Raw genomic sequence first — 22,568 nt, forward strand, 5'->3', positions numbered from 1 at the left:
CCGGTCCCACTGGTATAGGAGAAGGCACCTGACGCTGGAGAGGGAGATCGACGGACGACGATCAATGGAGGACGACGCTGGAACACGAACACAACGCTGGATGAGCACAGCGGGACCAGGTAAGTGGGGAATTTTAGTGTACGGAAAATCTCAGGGTTAACCATAATAGCAACTTTTTTAGCCCGTACCAAGGTCGGGCTTAACGGTCGGGAGGTTAATAATCAGTGTATATATAGTGTCTACATATTATGCAGCGCTTTACAAAGTCAATAGCCTTGCCAGTAACTGTCCCACAAAGGGGCTCACAATCTAATGTCCCTACCATAATCATATGTCTTTAATACAGTCTAGGGTCGATTTGGGGGGGGGGTAACCTAACTGCGTGTTTTTGGAATGTAGGAGGAAACTGGAGTACCTGGAGGAAACCCACACAAATACAGGGAAAACTTGCAAACTCAATGCAGATAGCGCCCTGCCTGAAATCTGAACACAGGACCCAGTGCTAACCTCTGAGCCACTATACCATGTTTTAAATACAATTACTGGATTATGGGATGGGGAATCAATTAGGTGAGCTACATGCACAGGTTCTCACAAAAAACATGGAAGAGGAGCACAATTGTGCAGGTAGTTCTTCTTCACTTTCTAGTCCAGGGCCGCAGAGTTGGGAGTCAACAAAAAAGTATGGACACTGGCAATGACTCCACAGCCCTACTCCAATCAGAGGGAGGCAGCGGAGAGGAAGCCTGGCTTCATTGCTGAACTGCAATTGAGAAAATTCAGGCCACCAGACTCCCTTTACAGTCTGGATGGACAGAAACTCTGGGCCTGGTTTATTAAAGCTCTCCAAGGCTTTCATCGGTGAAGCTGGGTGATCCAGCAATTGGATGGATCTGGTTTAGGATTCAAAACCTTTCCTACAAAAAAAAAAAAAAATCTATTCCAGGTTTGCTGGATCACCCAGCTTCACTGATGAAAGTGTATCCTTTCCAGCCTTGGAGAGCTTTCATAAATCAGGCCCATAGTCTTTATGCAGGTAAAACAGCTCACAACATATTATGAATGTCAACTGTTTGTAGCTTGTTTTAAGTTTAGCTTTATTATGTGCAATGAAAAGAGGTGAATGGTCTGCAGATCCAGTAACAAGAATTGATGTGTACAATTCAATGGAAGATCTGTACACAAACCAGAAATCATGCTACTTTCCATTACATTACCTCTTTTTAAAGTTCATGATAATATTCTGCAAGATGACTGTTGACAAAAGTGGTGGAACCAGTATAAAAGCCAATAAGCCTGCACGTGATTTTAGGGGAATATCATTTCTAAATATATCCCTGCAGAAATCAGCAATCACGTTATGCCCAACTGCCTGATGTTATGCAGTTATCTTAATGTTCATGGCTATCATGAAAAATAGCAAAAGAACTGCACTTCCAAACACGGCCGTATGATCAGTCCATGAGTACACATAGTCCTATGGCAGAAAAAGAGTTAAGAGTCATCTTATAAGAACACATTGGCTGTGTGTGTTCCTCTCCTTCACTTGTCACAGCTCGGTTGCTGGAACCTGGCCCTTCTCATCCAATTGATGTTGTAGAATCTCTTTCCTCCATCTGGCCTATGAGGCCTGGAGCTGCAGCTATGATATTTTGTCACTGCTGTTTTCGTGCTGTTTTTCTCTCTTCGGCTCCCCAGATGGCGAAAATAACATTCAAACTCTTTTTTTTTTTGTTGGTGTGTGTGTGATTTTTTTTTATTTGCTTCTAACAATGGTCTTTGGCATCATTTCAATGTTCTACTTCGGTAATTAACAGTACTGATATGGCCACAATTACAAGTCCCCCTCTCTTCGGCAGTAACGCTGTGAATTAGTAGGAGCTAATGACTGCAAGTGGAGAGGGGGCTTGAGCGCAGACGGCGAAGCGTTTGTGTAGGATGGAATAAAAAGGTACAAGCAGCGCGTCCGTGGTCGACAATGATTACCTAGTAATTAGTTTACACAAAGCCTCCTATTTAATGGTGAAACAGTGTAATTAACGAGTGACAGAAAATCAAAGGGTTGTTTTGTAAGCATATCAAAAATTAACACGGAGGGATACAAGTGAATTAAATCAATAGCGAGCAGAACGTGAGATTGATACCTGGGGAGCCCGCAAACACATTGCTCTACATGATATTATATTGCTGTTTATTAAATTGCTTTGTGTGATATTATTTCACTTTGTTTATTGCTAGATCATTTTTCATGATATTATTATCAGGCTTAGCATCCCAATAGATCACTTAGGCTAAGCATGTCTTGTGATCTTGCAATATTTATTTCCAAGCTGAGGCAACCTGCAGACTTTCAACTGATGAGAAAATAAAAATCCCATCATTCCATGCAGCTGATATCCTAAATGTCATGCTGGGAGTAGTAGTTCTCTATAAGCATGGATGTGCGGACCATATAAGCTTCTAACATGCTCCAAGCCCCAAGATGTGATCATGGCTAAAGAAACATGACATCACCATTCGCATGTGAGACATCATTGTCCTTTTTGTCCTCCGAATTTCACTTGCTGCTGGGAGAAGTCAGATGACTTATAATTGTATGTATATTTATTGTATTCTTTTCTATTCTTTAACTGACATGCCGATGGAATTATTTATAAGTTATTTACAGAAAATCATTCAACCACCCGCTTTAGTTCCTGCAAGCGTGCAATGTAAAATTCCTACAACAGTCATATACACAGGCATACTAGGGCCAGATTTTGAGGCAGCCTAATAAAAAAACAGTATGTTTTGGAAAGGAAAACTGGAACACCAGGGCATCCACTCATATCTATAATTAAATTACAGCAACCAATCATATTCTAGTATTGATTTTTCTGGTGTACTATATATTAGAAAAAAAGAGTTTGCAGCTGACAGGATACCATGTGTAACATCATCATTTTCTCACCTATTATAAATGAGCTCTATTGTTCTAAAACAAGGGTATCCAACGTCAGTCCTCGAGGGCCACATACAGACCAGGATTTTCACATAACAGCCATTTCTGACTCTTTTTTAACCACATTTTCCTAAATTGAATGCTGTCTGTTGGAAGAATACTAAAAATGTGCATGAATCATGACCCTGGAGGACCGGTGTTGGGCATCTTGTTCTAAAACCTCATTAGAAGTATTACGGGTCATAAATGAAAAGATGAGATGGGCACTTGAAATGATGACCAGCAGAGAGTTTATAGCAGGTCATCCTTTTGGCCCACCTCACCCTATCACCTATCGCAGACTACAAGGGAGAAAGAGGGTCTGTCTGTGTCTGATCTTATTTTACTATAAACAGGGGATGCCATAAGGAATTCACACTCATCATTTGTCAGCAGAACACTGTGAACAGCGGGAGTCTGATGACTGCCCTAGATATGGGGAATGCAGCCAAAACCCTACAGTGAGAGAGATGAGTTAACCCCTCATCTCCTGCTTGCATTTTAGGATGGGGTACAGAAGGCAGGCTGCATGCTAAGGTAGGATACACTGCAGGTTTAAATGGAACAGTGCATCTTAATAGAACATAACAAGGAACAATGCTAAAACAACACTAAACCTAATCTCTTTTAAGGTTAGAATACATACTATTAGGTTTGTACACCTAATCTGTCCCTTTAATAAAATAATGATGTCACTACTAATTTAAGTCTGTCTTTAAAAGTAAATTTATTGTTAACAAATAAATAATTGACATAAGTTGGCATATGAACTAATAGCTTGAAATGGGTGTGATTTATAAAAAAATGACTTGGCTGTAGAGGTAGAGAAAAAATATATCCCAATGTTATTTTTAGTTCCAGCTTTTCTAGTCCAGAATGGTGATTATTTAACACTGGGGATGATTATCCTATTTACTGTACTGCATATCACTATTTATATAATTTCCACCATAGTCTGTCCATTTCTAAGGGCTATGAAATGTTTAATTAGGTATAACTCAGCATAATCTACTATAAAGTCTTGACGTCAAGTTGCATAAATGTATCTTAGCACCAGTATTGTAAATATGCTACAAAAGCAATCAGGATCAACGGAATATCCTATTAACGGATCTCTATAAACAAAACAAGAAAGCTACAGTGACACATAATCTATATGTTTAACAGTATACAATTAAGAAGAGCATGTTATTCAGTCTTCAAATTAAAAGAGCCCTGTAAAAAATGGAAGAGTTGACAGCGTTTCTTTTTTTTTTTTCAGTGAATCATTACATTTATACCTAAGGGCGTTTTACTGTACATCCACTCAGGTATGTTTTCTTTATATTGTGCTTTGCTAAAGACAGTGGAGAATACCTGGACCTATGGACCAGTGGATGCTATGGCTATGAAGTAGTAAGTTCCAAATGCCATGAATTTTCAGTAATTCTATGTAAATGGACAGACTACAAATCCATGAATATTGCTTCCCCCTCAGTATAGCTACCTGCATTGTGTCTAATCTAAAAGTCCTCTTAAAGGGAGAGATTAGAAAATGCTTTACAGCCCGGCTGAGATAACAGCAGCACGTTCCTCAAACATCAATCTACTTCTTCCTTGTAACGCAGGCACAGGTCTCAGTGATGTGACACACACAGAGAAAGGGGAACTTGTCATTATGTATCATAAACTGTTATGCAAATACCTCAATTTGTAACTATTAACATAATTTAGCGCTCAGAGACATACACTCATTTCTAATCATTGCAGTGGAATGGAGTCTTGTTCTGTCGTTCTTAGCCTGCAGGAAAGTCTTTCATCAAGATGCTGTAATGTTTTAATAACCTGCCAGCGTTCACCGGCTGTGCCGCTGCCGACGACACTCTTACATTGTCCTCATTAAGGAACAGAACAGGTCGGGGAATAACAGGACATTAAAGCATTGCCGGTACACAGGATCCTGAAGCTTGAGGCTGCTGTTACAGGCAGTGCAGGTCTGTTAACCCCATCTGTGTTGAACTTGTACGATATTACCTGTCATGTGGACTCACCTGTGCCCATTTTTGTTTCCAGGTGTCGGGGCTGTACTTTTTGTTTTCTCTCAGGGCCCAGTTGTAGCAAGGCAGGTGAACTGCAATGTCACAAAATGCAGTCCCGTTACTGCCACATTCATGGTCCACTTTAAATAACCAACGAGTCACCAGCAGATTATCTGTTATAAGTTGTCCCAAGGCACTTAGGAACTGTAGATAGAGAAGGCATACACGTTTTATCATGTTACATTTATAACCATGCAATTAATGATTATCTTACTTACTGGCATATATTTAAATTTATTTTGGCCAAACCAGAAAAATGAAATGCTTTCATTTGGGCTGCACCTTTGTCTACCAACCCCACCTATTGTCTACAACCACAATACTCTATGGAAATGAAAATCATACTGTGTTAATGAAATATAGTATGATATTCCCTTTATGGAGAGATCTACAAAAATGCAATATGACATTTGGACGCAGAGTCTTGTGGTTCACAACAAAAGGAAAAAAACAAAATACCAAAAAAAGTATTGTGTCATGTTTTCCCAATCACCCCTGTACCATGCTGTACTTTACATAACTTGGACATACATACAAAGAAGGCTTGGCAAAAAATAAATAAATAACTTCAGGGCTCTATCCCTTTGCCTAATAAGCAATACTACCAAGAGGAAATGAAGACCTCCAGAAGGAGAACTGTATCCAATATGACTGTCCTGCAAGGGGATAAAGCTGGTAAACTATCAAAGTTAATATATTTTGATCCACTCTGGTCCAAAGGCATCCACCTCTCCACTGGGTGTGTGTATACTATCTGCTAAATAATACTAGGACATAGGATTTTCAGTATTTCATAACCTCTTGAGATAAATATGAATACATACATTTACATAGCTATCATTACAGCTACAGCTACATTACATAGCACTATCTGCATTGAGTTTGCAGGTTCTCCCCGTGTCTGGGTTTCCTTCGGGTACCTCCCACGTCCCAAAAACATGCAATCAGGTTAATTGGCTTCCCCCTAAATCCAAAGTCTGACCTTAGACTATAATAATGACATACGACTATGGTAGGGACATTAGATTATGAGCATCTTTGAGGCACAGTTAGTGACACGACTGTAGACTTTGTGCAGCGCTGCGTAATATGATGGTGCTATATAAATATATAATATAATAATATTAGCAAAGTATATATGTATCTAGCAATCTAGAACTTTGACTTTGGTTCCTTTCCTAACCATGTTCAAGCCAATTAAAGACACAAAAAAGTTCAACATAATGGGTTAGACGTAATAAAGCTATTCAAGACTGGAGAAGTTAGAATATCATGGGAGAACTCGGGTAATCCAGAAAAACTTGGATTTTTTAAAAATCATTTGCTATTAATAAAAAATGTTTCCAGTTCTGGAGCAGATCCATTCCAGTTTTGCTGGATCACCCATGCTATATCATGATAGTCTACCTTCTCCAGTCTTGAAGAGCTTTAATGAATCGGGCCCAATGTCTGGGCTAAAAATACAGAACTAAATATTTATAGACACGTACTAACATTTAACAGTATGGAAAACAGAAGTCAATGACCATGTGCAATTTCAACAAATTAATAACATGATTTGTATCATGAAATGAATTTCATTGCTTCTGACCTGTTCCTCAGTATAGATATCATATTGTCCAGGAGGAATGGGGATGTCAGCACTTGTGAAGATGCGCTTGCTTCCAGATTTGGTGCTATAAAGATGTGCCACCTCGGGTTCAGTGCCCAGGATAGGGACACCAAGCATATCAGCCACAGCCAAGTCATCCACATGTGGGACTCGTCCAACAACGTAGGCCTCCCGACCTTGGATCAGGTTTCGTATACGGTGCAAAGCTTTAGGGCTGTACTTGAGTAGGGTGGAAAGGCACATGTGCTGATTCTGTGATGACATTAAAAAACTAAGAATTAATAATCCAGTTCCTTTGTTACAATGACAGGACATTGTGCATTACAAATAGACAGATGCGGGATACTTTTTCAGATAGAGACAACAGAGGAGTGTTAATGAGTACAAGGTTTAAATAAGAAAGTTTAACTAGGTTATAAGCTTGGTAAACTAGTTAATAGGGTCATTGTCAACATTTTATTATAGCTAGGGGAATCTTTTCCCATGTTTATGATACTCTACTTATACTTTGTTTAAATAGAATGGGGAAGGATTGGGACTTCTATGAGGTTTTACTGCTATTTGATTTCTGTAACAGAGATTTCCCTTCACTTCCTGACCTGGGGACAACCTTTTACTAAACAAGAAGTGAGAAAAAAATCTGCACCAGGGAAACTGACAACCAAATAAGCTGACAATGGTTCCCTGGGGCAGCATGGTGGCTCAGAGGTTAGCACTCTGCAGTGCTGGGTCCCAGGTTCGAATCTCAGGCCAGGACTATCTGCAAGGAGTTTGTAAGTTCTCCCCACGTTTGTGTGGGTATCCCATGGGTACTCCGGTTTCCTCACACATTCCAACATGCAGTCGGGTTAATTGGCTCCCCTCCGAAATTAACCTTAGACTGTAATAATGACATATGACTATGATAGGGACATTAGATTGTGAGCCCCTTTGAGGGACAGCTAGCGACATGACCATGGACTGTGTACATCGCTATATTAGTGCTATATAAATACTGGATAATAATGGTTCTAGTTTTCTTCTACCTAACCTAAATTGGCTCTTAAAGAGATTATCTTTCACTTTCTCTCCAAAAAAAAACTTCCTTCCAGCTAGGAAGTGAAGATCTCTCCATCAGAGGCTCAGGTGGCAGTAAAACCTACTTTTCTCTACTCTATCTAAAATGAAATATTCTGGTAGGCAAGCCTCTATATTACTCTTAGCTGTTCACAGACCTTTATAATTGGTGACTGATGCTTAGGTTTTTCTTCTCTCTCATTCTCATTCTGTGGGATCCTGTCTCTGGGTGAAAATGCTAACACTAAAAAGGTACAAGTGCTGTCTGTTTTGGGGAACCCATTAAAGGGTACCATGTTTATCAGGAAATGACCTAAGTTTAGTATATGACTAGGATGAGCAGATCTGTTGTTTGTTTCATGCTATGGACTTCTTCTTCTGCATAAAAGTCCCTATCCTGTGTATTGTTTATCGCTGTCAATATCAGTTGAGAATGTCTTCCTTACACTATGCAATCTTAGTTTTCTAATAAACATTTCTATATAATACATTATTTACAGATCACTAGGGGGTTAGCAGTAGCTGGTAGTATTTGCAAACCTGAAAAGATCATTGCCTGATCTGTCCAATTACAGTTAGATCAGCAAACAATTTAATGTCCATTAACACTTTGCTGACACATGAATGCATGCTTGCCGCACAGCTGTTATGCAACAATCATTCGGCAGTCAAATTGACTAACATCCATCTCGTGCCTATAGACACAGGCAGTTTAAGGCTCCTATTCAGTTTGAGGCCAAATACATGCCTGTTACCCATATTATTATATCGGATATGTGATCTGTTACTGCTAAATAGGATCCTAAATTATGCAAAACATAAACTTGTGACAGTAATGATATTAACTTTGAATTCATAATTACTAAGGAGTTCCTTTTACAGAATCGGAGTCCAAACACATTTCTAAGGTAAAGGTAAAAACCTATTTTTTAAATGCACTTTTAAAAATATTTCCCATAAGAGCTTATTTGTAGTAAACTTGTCCTAAAGTAAATCCCCCAACTCCATGAGTGTCTCTTGCCATATTTCATAGTTACCATCCCACTTTTTCAAGAAGCCACTGTTGCCTTTACCAGTGCCAAAAAGTCTTTCCAGCAGACATAGGGCCACGGCATGTGGGTTCACCAAGTAGAGGAACCAGTGGAGATGTCTTTAGAAAGGCAGGGTAGCACCAGGTAGAAAGGCTTATTTTAAGATCGAAGAAACATGGTGGAAAGAAGGTGTTTGCAATGGCAGTCTGCACTCACAAAGTTTGAGTCATTTCCTATTTGTTAGCAAATGTTTTTAATCCTGGACCAAATCCATCCAAATAGCAAATAACTTTTAGAAAATCAGTTCCAGGGTTGCTGGATTACGCAGCTTCACTGATGAATATGTATCCTCTCAAACCTTGGAAAGCTTTAATACATCAGGTCCCTCATCCAGGTTTCACAGTAACTAAACCTAATATAAGTATATAGGCCTACTATAGGCCCAATTATTAATAAATATAAAACATATGTGCTTCATTTCAATTTTATATTTAATGTACATTTAATACACCCAAAACACAATAAATTACTTTTAAAATACATTTTCATCCACATGTACTGTATATAAAAATAAATAAAGTTAGCAGGTATTTTGTAAAAGAACACACCTTAACTTAATGTTGGTTCATTAATAACCCTTATACTTTCAAGCATGTACAAAAAAAGTGCACCGCTGCCAAAATATATTTCCAAATGTTGTCTCGTCATTTGCCATAAAACCTGTAACCCTGAGCTTTATGGGCGATCTTTTTTTAGAAGACCTAAAACAGTCTGTGTTTACTTGTGGAGGCTTTTATTTAACAATTTTTTCCTTTTTTATCCTGTGTACCTGTTTTCAGTTTTCTCTTTTTGCTGAAATAATTTGGAGTTTGATACCATGACATCCAATCAATAAAAAAAGATTGGAAATAATAGCTGATTGCCATGATGAAAAAAATGATATCTGCATGAGCAGCCTTTTTGGGTTTAGGAAGTGGCCATAGAACCCAATCAAATTTATATTATATATTCAGCTCTGAGCTGCAAATATGACAGCTGAATGACAATTTATTGATATGAAACATTTACATGCTTTTCATACTCCAACCACTAGATCTTTGCAGTCTTTTTTGGAAAAAAATGTCCAAAATGCTCCTGGCGATCTAGATTGTCTAGATATCTATTATCTACCAATATGGTATGAAAAATAAAGTTGATTTCTTTTGATTATTTTTAAATAAAAATAATAATGTTATGATTGCGCTGGCAGTCAAAATCCTACTGATTTACAGGTTTATTTTCACATTTTTTAACAAACATTTGATCATTCAAAAGAACCTTAACAGGCTTTACACATGCACCTACTGGGCCCGATTTGTTAAAGCTCTCCAAGGCTGGAGAGGATAAACTTTTATCAGTGAAGCTGGGTGATCCAGCAAACCTGGAATGAATTTCTTAAAAGTAATTTGCTATTTTTTAGCAAATGTTTTCAATCCTGGACCAGATCTATTTCCAGGTTTAATGAATCACCCAGCTTCACCGATGAAAGTGTATCTTCTCCAGCCCTGGACAGCTTTAATAAATCACGCCCAGTGGCTACAGAAATAGGTGATAAACCAGCATTAAAACACAAAAAAGAGCTTCTCAATATATAAACATAAAAATCTGTGTACTGGTGGAAAAAGTAAGAACACCCATTACCCGCTTTAGCAGAAAAGACTTCCTGTAGACATTTTGAATAACTGCCCAGCAATCTCCTAAGATTTTCTTTTGATTACTGTTACATTTAAAGAGAAATTTCTGCTTTAACTTTGGACATATTGCTTTATAATTTTATTTGTAGAATTTAGTATGATGCAGAAATATTCGCTGACTGTACGGCTAGGAGCTGCCCAGGCCCTGAAGCAGCATAGCATCCCAAGACCATAACATATCCATCAACATGATTCAACTTCAACATGAAGTCAACTCTTGAACAAAGAAATGCATCTTTGGTTTATCAGCACATTGTTCCAGAAGACTTAGGCTATGTACACACGTCAGATGATTCTCATACAATAACCGCCTCAGTGCTTATATTGGATGAGAATCTGGTATGTGTCCTTGGCAGATCCATGAACGACGAAGGATCGCAATGGAAGTGAAGGAGAGAGAGCGCAGCGGGGTGACGCTCCGACGTTCTCCCCCCTCCCCTCTCCATAGAGCAGAATGGTGCTGTATGTACAACACTCAATCATGCATCATTCAGTCTTTTGTCACTGGAAAGGATTGTGAAATATCTGTTCCAATGACAAATATTGAGCTTGTGTATCCAGGCTTAGTCTGTCTGTATGCTCAAAAGCAAACTACAGTGTTGTTCTTTTTGAACAGTGAATGTGTTTTCTAGGTACAAGTTAAATTGAGTCAATGGGGCTGATTTTATAAAGTTCTCCAAGGCTGGAGAGGATACACTTTTATCAGTGAAGCTGGGTGATTTCTTCAAATTCATTTGATATTTGTTAGCAAATGTTTCCAATTCTGGACCAGATCCATTCCAGGTTTACTGGATCACCCAGCTTCACTGATAAAAGTGTATTTTCTCCAGCCTTGGAGAGCTTTAATAAATCAGGCCCAATCTATCACTAATGTATAATGTTTCAAAAGTCATATGCTGATCTCTAAATAAAATGTTAGGATTCTTTTAGCATCAAATGTATGCCACTTATAGATCATTCTCTTTACAGCTGAAAAATTGTAAGTCTCTTACTGAACTCACTGGCATCCATAACTTAGAGAGCTCCTTTAATGTCGGCATGATGACACCACACATCAGAAAGCAAACTGAATGCCAGGCCTTTGAGAGCTGAGATTCAAAGACATTTTATCTACATTCTTCCTAAGAAAAATCTAATTACACCTAATTTGGAGCACTGGATTTTAATTGTATTGATTTGATGTGGTGGTAAACGTAGGGGTGTACTTATATTTTCCACAAGACAAATCTGCATTTTCATTAATTAGAATAATAAATACGCCATGTCGTCTTTATGTGTCATTTGTTTAGGTTCATTATATTACCTGTAGGCAAAATGTAAACTGTTTAATGAAGATTTGATGTTTGCCTGTTTAAATACGTGGAAAAAGACAACAATTTTCACATGCATTTACGTGTTTAAAAGCCTTATACATGCTATCAAATTCCCTTATAGCAGGTGATGCCATAACATATGATAATGCAGTTATCTATACAATCTAATGATGTTGAATTATTACAGTAAACAATTTTATCATGAGGATGTTCAGCATCAGCACCACCACAATTACCTGCATTACATTATTTGTTCCACTAGTGGGCAGAAGTCACAACTAAGAGTTCAGCAGATTTGTAGTCTGACATTGTGAATATTTGCACACAGAAATCTTCTTTCCAATGTTAGTATTAACTACACAAATAAATGCAGAGAGTAAAAAAATCAAAGAATGTGATTGGGTACCATATGCTTTAAATGTATTTATGAAATGCAATTCTTTGTAATTCTAAAGTTATTAGTTTGAAACAAAAAAGAATATTGTGTTTAGGGGAATTTTAACATATGTCTTTTATTAGACCATTACAAATTCATCCAAGCAAAATAAAGCTGTGATCAAATTTTCAAAGGGTAAGTGTACTCCTGTTATCTAAAGATACCAAATCCTGCTTGTTCTCTGCCGATTAAATGTGAACCATAGAGGCCAAATGTTAAAATACATTAAACCCAACCAGTGATGCGGGCATTGCAAACATTTACATTTGTCAACCAGCCTACAAAATATCATACTATGAACAAAAATGCTACTGCACTAAGCAAAGGGGCCAAGCACATGTGCATAGAACAAAGATACTCCTCATAGGATTTATTAAACCATAAAAACAGGAGGAATCAGAGTTTGGGCTGCACTAGTCTAGGGTAGCCTTGGAAAATCCACAAATATCTCCCATAAAAGCTATGTTTTAAAAATATACTGAACATATCGTGGTTTTGTACATGTATTGTATAGTCTGCTTTTCAGCTAGCAGGTGACGATGTAGCCTCCTTTTCACACATTCAACTATTGATTCTTTCTACTGAGCTGAAATAAACTTATATACAGGCTTCAAATGAATCGCTACAGCATTGTATTTATCAGGCAGCTCAGAACTAGGGAGCTTTAAATCCAGCTATGTCTGATGTGCACTGTCTTTTAGATAACCCACAGTGCTTTGGGAATTACTTACTGTTAAATGTTTGTAAAAAAAAAGGTTGCACATATAGTTAAATATGCAATAAGTATGTGTATATATAGGTAGTTATATAAAGCATATATGCATATATAGTTTTTTTTGCAATAGCAAGTCTTCACTGATGTGTCTCTTTTAACTAACCCATAGTGCTTTGGGAGTTCTTTATCACTAAATGTTTGTTTGAATAAATATATGTATATAAAGGTATATACTGTATATACCATATATAGCTTTATATGCAATATCTATCTATCTGTATATATATATATATATATATATGTATATATGTGTGTGTGTGTAATAATTATACGCAATATATATAAAATATATATATATATATGTAATAATTCTATATAGTTTATATGCATATATAGTTCTATATATGCAATAGCAAGCTTTGTCTGATGTTTCTCTTTTAGCTAACCCATAGTGCTTTGAAAATTTATTACCACTAAATGATGTTTACTTATAAAACAAAGATTGCACATACAATTAGTGTAATTGAAAGTTTTATTAGTTTGTAGGTAAATTGACTCTCCTCTTAAATATAAATGACATGATTAGGGTAAGGGCATAAATTGTGAGTTCCTCTAAGGCTGGAGAGGATACACTTTTATCAGTGAATGGGAGTGATCCAGCAAACCTGCAATGAATCCGGTTCCAGAATTGAAAGTATTTGCTAACAAATAGCAAAATATTTTTAGGAAATCCATTCCAGGTTTGCTGGATCACCGTGGTTCACTGATGAAAATGTATCCTCTCCAGTCTTGGAGAGCTTTGATAAATCAGGCCCAGTAGGTGCATGTGTAAAACCTGTTATGGTTATTTAATGTTCATTTTGTTGTTTGGAAGACTAAATTAAAAAAGTCATTCAAATGAACCTACACCTTGGAGACTTGGGCTATACCTACACTTGTAGCTACACATACACCTTGGAGACGGGCAAGATGAGGGATCTGTAACTCAAAATTTAAAGAGGCGTAGTGGGGCCCCCTTCCCCAGTTTGTTTACAGATGCTGGTAAAACTATAATAACCTAATAATGCTATTTATTATTAATAAAATTGGCCTAGAACCATTCCCTAAAAAAGAAAAAAAGTATACATCCTAACTCTATTGTTTTCCTTTTGCACATATGTAAAAACAAAGGGTAATAAAATAAAAAAAATCTGTTTCTCTCTCAATATATCCTGTGTCTGTGTATCTCTTAACCAAGGACCTACAAAGTTTTATGACATTTAATTCTAGAATATTTTATTTCTTCTAAGGCAATCATCGGTGAAAAAATATATGTATGATTATGTGTTTAAATATAACCAAAAAGAAAAAGAGCACAAAAGAAAAATATTGACAAAAACATTTTGCTTTGTATATATACCATATGGGTATTTTAGCACCACAGAAGCCATATAATAAAGCCGCGAAAGAAAATGTAATAAAGATATATGATTTCCAGTTGAAATAGCTCCATCACAGCAGACCAGTTCATTACTCTGCTTAGCCATCAAAAAATTCCATGATTAATATGTGGCTGGGTTATGACCTCTGCTGTAGTTGAGCTGTTTAAATTGATAAAAGCTGTTGAGGTGATACTATAATCGCTCACATCTTTAGTGCCTCAGAAATGGCCTCACTGGGAATAGAACTAATTACTACACATCTGTATTTATTTGATCCACGCAGAATTATCCTTCTGTCACTCGCAGAAGAAGCTGCCAGGCTTTTGTATAACGCTAACTCATCCCGTGCCGCCCTCCCGTCTCATATTGAGGTAGTAATGCTGAGAGAAAATCAATTGGTGATATAAAGAGGCAGAAGAGAGTTTGGAAGGGGCAGATCTCATGTTATATCCCGGTATCGAGTACTGGTAATAGAAAACATTCTTTTATATAGATACAGATATCTGATTGTTTTTTCTATTATTGTTCTTTGTCAGCTACAAAAAGGCTGAGTTACCAAAATGAAGTGTCAGCACCCTTGTCTTGGTCCAGTGCCCTTTTTGAGACATGATCTGCGTAGTGTGGTATTATGTTTGCTTGAGGTTAATGGTCACACAAATACATATTATTTATACATACCTATACCCAAAACTGGTATACATAAATGCATTAGAGACAATAAGATTTTAATTTCTATTTAAAGGTGCATCAAAACCCAAAAACAAGTCTTACTAGGCTGCATTTATTTTTATTTTTTTAATTTATTTAGTGATTTTTGTCAGTAACACACTTCATGTCTTAGGCTATGTACACGTGCAATTATTGCGATTGGAAAAGGATCTTTCACGATCCTTTCCAAAGACTAACGACAGCACGATGCATGAACGAGTGCTGCTCTATGGAGAGGGGAGGGGGATACCGGTACCCTGCTACGCTCTCACTCCCTTCACTTGCATTACGATCATTCGTCATTTATCGTCCGTGGATCTGCCAGGACAGTAGTTGGGATGATGGACAACAAGCCCTGTACACACAGACGACAATCAGCTACGGGCCGATATCAGACGAGAAAAATTGTACGTGTGTACCTAGCCTTAGGGTGGCAAGGCTAACTCACTGCAATGTTGCTACCCCAGGACAGGAAGTATGTTAGTATTCGACTTATCACCGGGATTTTTGCTTTACATAAAAGGACAGACAACCTTTTCATATAAGGTAAAAATGGCCTTCTTTTTTGGGGGGTTGGGTGAAGTCCCTACCCTTCAGACAGAATGGAAGCGCAGGGCCTCCTGGGATACCCATGTCATGTATCCAGGAGGTTTCTGGCTGCTCCTTCTGTGCATGTCTGATTTTGAGCATGTGCAGAAGGAGCTTTTTCTCCAATAGGGAAATAAAATGCCAATCTGAGGCATGTGCAATGGATAACTGGACAGTGCGGGACCCCATCCAGGAAACCTCTGGAGGGATCTGCCGAAAATAAAGTGAGTGAGTTTTTTTTTAAGCTTACTTACCCTTTAAGGGTTGGACTATAATAAAGTGCTGAAAAGTTGGTAATACTATTTAAGTTAAAGTAGGTCTATAGTCTGACTATAGAATTGATAAGACCACAGACTCATCTCAATATTAATAATAAGAAAACAGTATAAAATTGAGTATTGAGTGCCTGGTACTTCCTTTAACATGGTGACAATATTGATGTCCCTGCTGTAAAATGTTGCCACCCTGTTGCGAGGTATGCCATCATCCAGAATGAGAAGTACTGGTTAGCATTTAGAAACAGATGTTTTAGGTGGTGACAACTCTGAAAGCCCTTTTTTGCATTGTGAGTCAGCCCTTCCACCAGACCTGGGGACAAGACAGATTGAAGTGATGCAGGGTGGTGTCTTGGTAATGTAGCCCCTTGTAATACCATCATGGGCTACAAAGAGGATTTCCAGGGTCCTAGGACCAAAAAAATAGAATAAAAAAAAGTTCTGGTTGTGACCAACTAACTGTTATAGTCGAGTTAATGAGTTCAATCTCCCAGTATAAAACAACATATCTGATTGGCAGCTAGGAGTTACCGTTTCTCTTTTACTTCAGTTTATTTTGCCTAAAATCAGACACTCAGTAGGTCTTCCAAATAAACAAAGTGTCTGCATTAGGTTCATTTAGTAGGACTTACAGGAAATCTGTCCACAGCTTCCGGGGTAATAATGGTAAACCTCTCATGCAATTCAGTGGCATCTTCAGAATTTCCAGACAGCACCGCTGTCCTCAGACCTAGAAGCTTGCGATAGTATTGCGCCATTTCCTCATCCATCTTCACAGGGCACACATAGATGACGTCCACATTGGGGTCTACAGGACAGGAATATCTCACATAAAACATACAGGGTCAGAACTTATAGCCCATACTATACCAGGATTCAGCAGTCATTTTACTAGTCAGTACTTTGGCATATACATCATATTTTCCACCTGTCTGTGTTCATAAATGAAACCCAGTGGAATAAATCTATAAACTAAGCAAGCTAAAAATGGAAAAGTTTTGCACTTTTCTGCTAACACATCTTGATAATTATTTATTTTGCAGAACAGTAAAAAAATATGACTAACCAGCACATTAGGAAAATACACAGTATTCAGAAGTATACAACATATGAAATGACACATGGTAGGTATTTCAATATTTCATATTTTCTATTTCAGATTCTTTAGAACCACTGTAACAGTGTAATAGAAAGCAAAGGTTAACCAAGTTCTATGCAGTTTTTATTGTCTTCACTGCTGCTTTATGCTGTTGTTACACAAGATAGAAAAATAGAACCGTATTGATGGAACTACCACTACATCCTTAGTATTAAACAAGTTCTTTCCTGACCCCCGTTACTAGATCAGAATGATTTCTAGATGAAGTGTGCAGCTCTTGTAAGCAAGCCATTGGACCCACAATCTGTGTACTGTATACTTATGGCTCTAACAGTTTATATTGGCTGTTTGAAGTTTTATTTGCCCCTGCAGGGAAAAACTCCATATTAGAGGTATACAATGCTGTTCTGAGCTCGCCTTCGCTGCACAACCCCAGCGAAACCTGGAGCACACACTTGCAGCTTTTAGGGTTCCGTGAATCAAAACCAGCAAAAAGTTCCAAAGTATAAACCCAAAGTTCCAAAGTATAATCCCAAAGTTCCAAAGTATAGAGCCATGAGTGTACTTAGGCTTGGTTGTTTTGTTATATGCAATGCAAGACATCTCATTAGGACATGTTCTATCTTCTCATACATCTCCCACAACCTTTATAATGCCAACATGCACCATCACTTACTATGCTGGTGACGAAATTGTTTTTATTTTCAAGTTCAACTGGATGTCTCTTCGTCGCCTATATAGCTATAGGTGTAAAAATGTCATTCAAATGTACTTTTTATTAGTGCCTACTATTTTTGAACATGCAAGTAAGATTGATTCTAGCATATCTGTATACTCTGTTGGCCTAATTTTTATTTCTAAAATGTTCAGTTGCTTGAACCATATTGGGTAACATATATTGGGATTGTATTAAGGATATGTATTGTTTCAAGGAAATGTATTGACATAACAATGATAGCAGTTTTGCAAATTCCTGTCCACTATTTCTTTGTAATTTTCTAACTTAGCCTTTAAGTTTTAATGTTTCCTATTTTTTTTAATATTTTTTATATTTTTTCCTACATTCTACATTTAATTCATTTTTTAAAATGTTCTGTTGAATAATAATTGTATCATATTCTGGGCATAATGTAAAGCAGTGTCCTAAATACTCTCTTAATCTATATTCCCTTTCGTATTGTATATACCTCTTATTTTACATAAGTATTTATTTTTCTGCTCTGATAATTATTCATAGAAAGCTCTATATATTAGTTCAGCCCTGCTTATTATCCAAATAGCAATCTCCAGTAATCATTCCGTGTGTTCTATAGGCACATAACCGTCTACAGCCCTTCCTATTGTTCAATTACAATAACTTCTCGCTCTAACTCCTTCCAGTGTTCTATAAAGAATCCATATCTCTATCTACTCATTGCTTTATGTAACTGCTCTCTGTAATTATTTCTATTGCTCCATATAATTGCCCACAGCAAACTATTTCACACACCATTTCTCATTTAAAGTAAAACAAAGAACTGTGTTGTACTTATATTCTACACTAAGCTCTGGAAATTTCCTTTCTGAGCTTGACCATGAGATTTGTAATTCACCTGCTATGTCACACAAACGTCCCATCTGAAGGTTCTGATCAATATGGGGGTCAGTGGCTTGAGCTCTCTGCTTTTCTGTGTAACCTGAAAAAAATAAAAAAACACCTATAATAATGTAAATGAAAGGGATTTAAGTTACCCTGACAGAATGGTCTGCGTAATAAGCTAAAACAAGCTACAAATCACATTCACCCTCTTAAAACATGAGATCCTATTAGATCTGATTTTTAAAAAACTAATGATGAAAGAAAAGTAGAGATGTTTCCAAGATCAACCATTAAGGGCCATTTCCCAGTGTAAAGTAAGAAAGAAGGCTAATGCCTTGTTAATAGGGCAATTGTTCTGTATCTGATTTTGCTGCAGTGTTTAAAACCCACAAGTTAAACTCCATTTAAACTGCACTCCACATACAATATGAATACTGTCTGATCTAGCCAAGAATTTTTAATTCGGTCCATTCAATTTTGTGATTTATACACTAGACAGCACAAAAAGTAGGAATACCTCTTTATCTGTTAGAATTTACATACACATATCTTTTGTCCATACAGTGCAAAGCTCACACCATATTTATTATTTCATCCCTTCCCCAGCTGCTGGGAGGGATATATATATATCTGTTACTTGGAAATACAGAGGGTGATATAAGGACTCACCCCTAATGACAATACTTGGGGATTAGTCCATCACACTACAGTGCAGGGAGAGCGTCAGCCCTGTGTAAGCTTTCATTGGAAATTTAACGAGATCCTACACAGGTTTGTGTTGCTCCTTACGTCTGAAAAGAGTGGTGATGGAGGAAAGCAACAGTAAGTAAATGTTGCTGCAGATTCAGAAAAAACAAAATGTTAACCTGATGCTTTAACCTGCATTGGCAAGGCATTGATTCACCTTGGGGAACATAATAGGTCTGATTTATTAAAGCTCTCCAAGGCTGGAGAAGATACACTTTCATCCGTGAAGCTGGGTGACCCAGCAAACCTGGAATTGATTTCCTAAAAGGTATTTGCCATTTGTTAGCAAATGTTTTCAATACTAGGCCAGATCCATTCCAGGTTTGCTGGCTCACCCAGCTTCATGGATGAAAGTGTATCTTCTCCAGCCTTGGAGAGCTTTAATAAATCAGACACAGTGTCTACAGATATAGGTAATAAACCAGTATAAAAACAAAAAAAAGAGCTTCTTAGTTTAAATACTAAAAATTTGTGTACTGGTGGAAAAAGTAAGAACACCCATTGCCCGCTTTAGCAGAAAAGACTTCCTGTAGACATTTTGAATAACTGCCCAATGCTTCCACTTCTCCACATTGGATAACCAATGAGTAGCAACATACTAAAAACTCATCCTGCCTTTTCATCTTCTCTTAAAATGCTTGTCATTCATACACAAGCCATAACCCAAAAATTGGTTTCCTAAAACCGGTCACTTGTTGAGTTTCCATCAAGTCCATCAGATATGAAATGAGATCAGAAGTGAAAATTGACCGAAGTGTATTAGGCCTGATCCTTTACACTTATTGCCTATACTTTATAGCAATTAGGGGTCTCTATAAAGAACACAACTACTGACTATCCTTTTAATAGGCTGACCACACCTTAAAAGATTAATTTCCATTTTCCCCATAACTGACATCAACAATGAATCCTTGTGGGACCCAAGAGTTTAATTTATGGAAAAAGTTGGGCTACAAGACACCTCTCACCATTCTTAGTTACTTAATCCTGGTACCCTCCACTAATATACTATAAATAATAGTCCTTAATGATGTACTACACCTAAATATAGTAGAGCTCTTCAAAGTGACTACCAGTGGAAGCATTTGGTGGACTATGTGTGTATTCCAGTTTAATTAAACTGGAGCAATTATTTATTTTCTTGTCTTTAATCTACTCATTGCTTTCAAGATAACAGGTTTCTAGATGACTGGTCTTTTACCTCTTAATAAATGAATTCAGTTTTATATGATAAAATGAACAAAGAGGTGTAAATGCTTTGTTTAGCCTGTAAAGCTTTATTAACATCTGAATTTCTGCCACCCAGATTTGTAACCCAAATAGAGTGAAGCCATGCACAGCCTGCATTCCTACACATATAATGTAGTCCTTCCCTTGCCTGGCACTAAGCAGCAGGGGAGGGGGCATTCCCCAGAGGATTCTGCACACCTATTTGCCTGCACTTTGCACAGAAACCTCTTTTTAAGTTCCTCTAATTCATAAATGTAATTAAATAATTACATTAGTGCTAATTAACATGAAACTGCAGATTATTTAAGCGCAAAAAACACTATTCAACTTCTTAATTATTCTTGTTCACACAGCATTTCCTTTTGCTCGCGCGCCCTAGGTGCAGATAAAGCAGCCCATCTGCTGGTAATTAGAACTAAATAATTTCCGACAATGTAGCTTATCATTTTGACTGCACATTTGATTAAAAACAGTGTACAAGCAATATCCCAGAGCGACAGAGGGAGGATGGGAATGGGGCGAGGGGATATGTGACCCAAGGGGCTACGCTAGGTGAATGTTTGGAATAATATAGGGAGCAGACAAGCAAGCTGTAACACAAATATAAGATGTATAGACAGACCGTGTCACACAGACAGAGCAATTCTTGCACACACTATAAAAGCCTAGAAACAATATATAATAGGCAATAAAAATGAGTTATTGGAATAATAAAAGTCAGATACAAATTAATGCTATATAATTTGTGCAATATAAGCACTATTGTTTGTATATATAATATATTTTCAAAGAATACGGACATAGAAAGTGTGTTACACATCACACATATGGACACTTACATATATGCATACATACACATGCTTCTGTTTGCAAACAGTAATATAATGACACATTGACAAAAGCATATCCTTGCCAAAATATGAATGTATATACACAAGCACATATTGATATGCACTTGAGAATATATATACATATATAGATATATATATTAACACATAAGTGATGTATACATACATATGCACATACATAAATATATGTAAACACACCTTTTTGCATGTATATGTATGTATGTACTGTACATAAGCACACCAATGCCCTACACATGAAAAAAGACAAACACATACGTAAACACAGACACACATAACAACGATTACGCACACTAGACACACAAAAAACATACACACAAAAAAAACACATGCACAGAGAAAGAGATGCATATGCATCCATATCCATATGGACTGGCACATGAAAACCTTTATCTATGCACAGATGCATACATACACAGATAGACAAACACACAGAAACTCGTACATACACGCAAAGAAACACACATACTTACACACATATGCACACAGAAGATTCTTAACTCATTTCACACAGATGAAAAGCAAATTATCAGAAATGGCCCCTCGGCTGCTCATCTCCCTCCTTATCCCCCACATCCCATAATGAGTTTATTTGTTTAACTCCCCGAATTAAACGCCGCTTCTAGTGCGGGTCTGGTAATATCACTCTCATCATGTCGAGAACATTTTCCTGCAGAGACCCATCTGAATAAGAGAAGGTCCCCGCGCTGAACTCAATCAGGGAAGCGTAATGTGCTGGGTAATAGAGGTGGCTGATAGATCTGGAGGCTAAGAGCTCTTTACCTAATGATGGGATATGGATAATGCTCCTCCTGCACGTCCTGATGTGATTCCAGTTGGATGCCAGATGCTAAAAAATCAAGGGAAGAGCAATGAGTGAGAGAGGCAGTCTGGAACACACTTATCGGAGAGGGCGAGGGGGGTCTTAAGCTTCCTTCCTTCATCCTGCTGTATGGTTAATCCAAGCTTAAATTATATTAATTGATTTAATTATATGCTTTAAAAACATCTCCACCCCCCCTCCCCAATTAATTTAATTAGGCGGCTGCATGATGCTGCTGGTGAGGGGAGATTAAGGCCGTACTCGCTTTAATTAAAAGA

General features: G+C 37.4%; 1 protein-coding gene across 3 annotated transcripts in view; it reads right to left on the reverse strand.

The window, feature by feature from the left end:
* The window catches only part of IQCH (IQ motif containing H), a 68,027-nt gene that overhangs the window by 19,607 nt on the left and 25,852 nt on the right, over positions 1–22,568 (reverse strand). For all 3 annotated transcript variants that reach the window (XM_072402595.1, XM_072402593.1, XM_072402596.1), the window contains 5 exons: positions 22,251–22,317; positions 18,638–18,721; positions 16,579–16,754; positions 6,650–6,922; positions 5,011–5,202 (listed from right to left, as the gene is read on the reverse strand). In XM_072402595.1, the coding sequence (XP_072258696.1) occupies positions 5,011–5,202; positions 6,650–6,922; positions 16,579–16,754; positions 18,638–18,721; positions 22,251–22,317 (792 nt within the window). The remainder of the gene's footprint in view (positions 1–5,010; positions 5,203–6,649; positions 6,923–16,578; positions 16,755–18,637; positions 18,722–22,250; positions 22,318–22,568) is intronic.

This window comes from Pyxicephalus adspersus, chromosome 2, assembly GCF_032062135.1.
Source record: "Pyxicephalus adspersus chromosome 2, UCB_Pads_2.0, whole genome shotgun sequence".
In the NCBI taxonomy this organism is placed as follows: domain Eukaryota; kingdom Metazoa; phylum Chordata; class Amphibia; order Anura; family Pyxicephalidae; genus Pyxicephalus; species Pyxicephalus adspersus.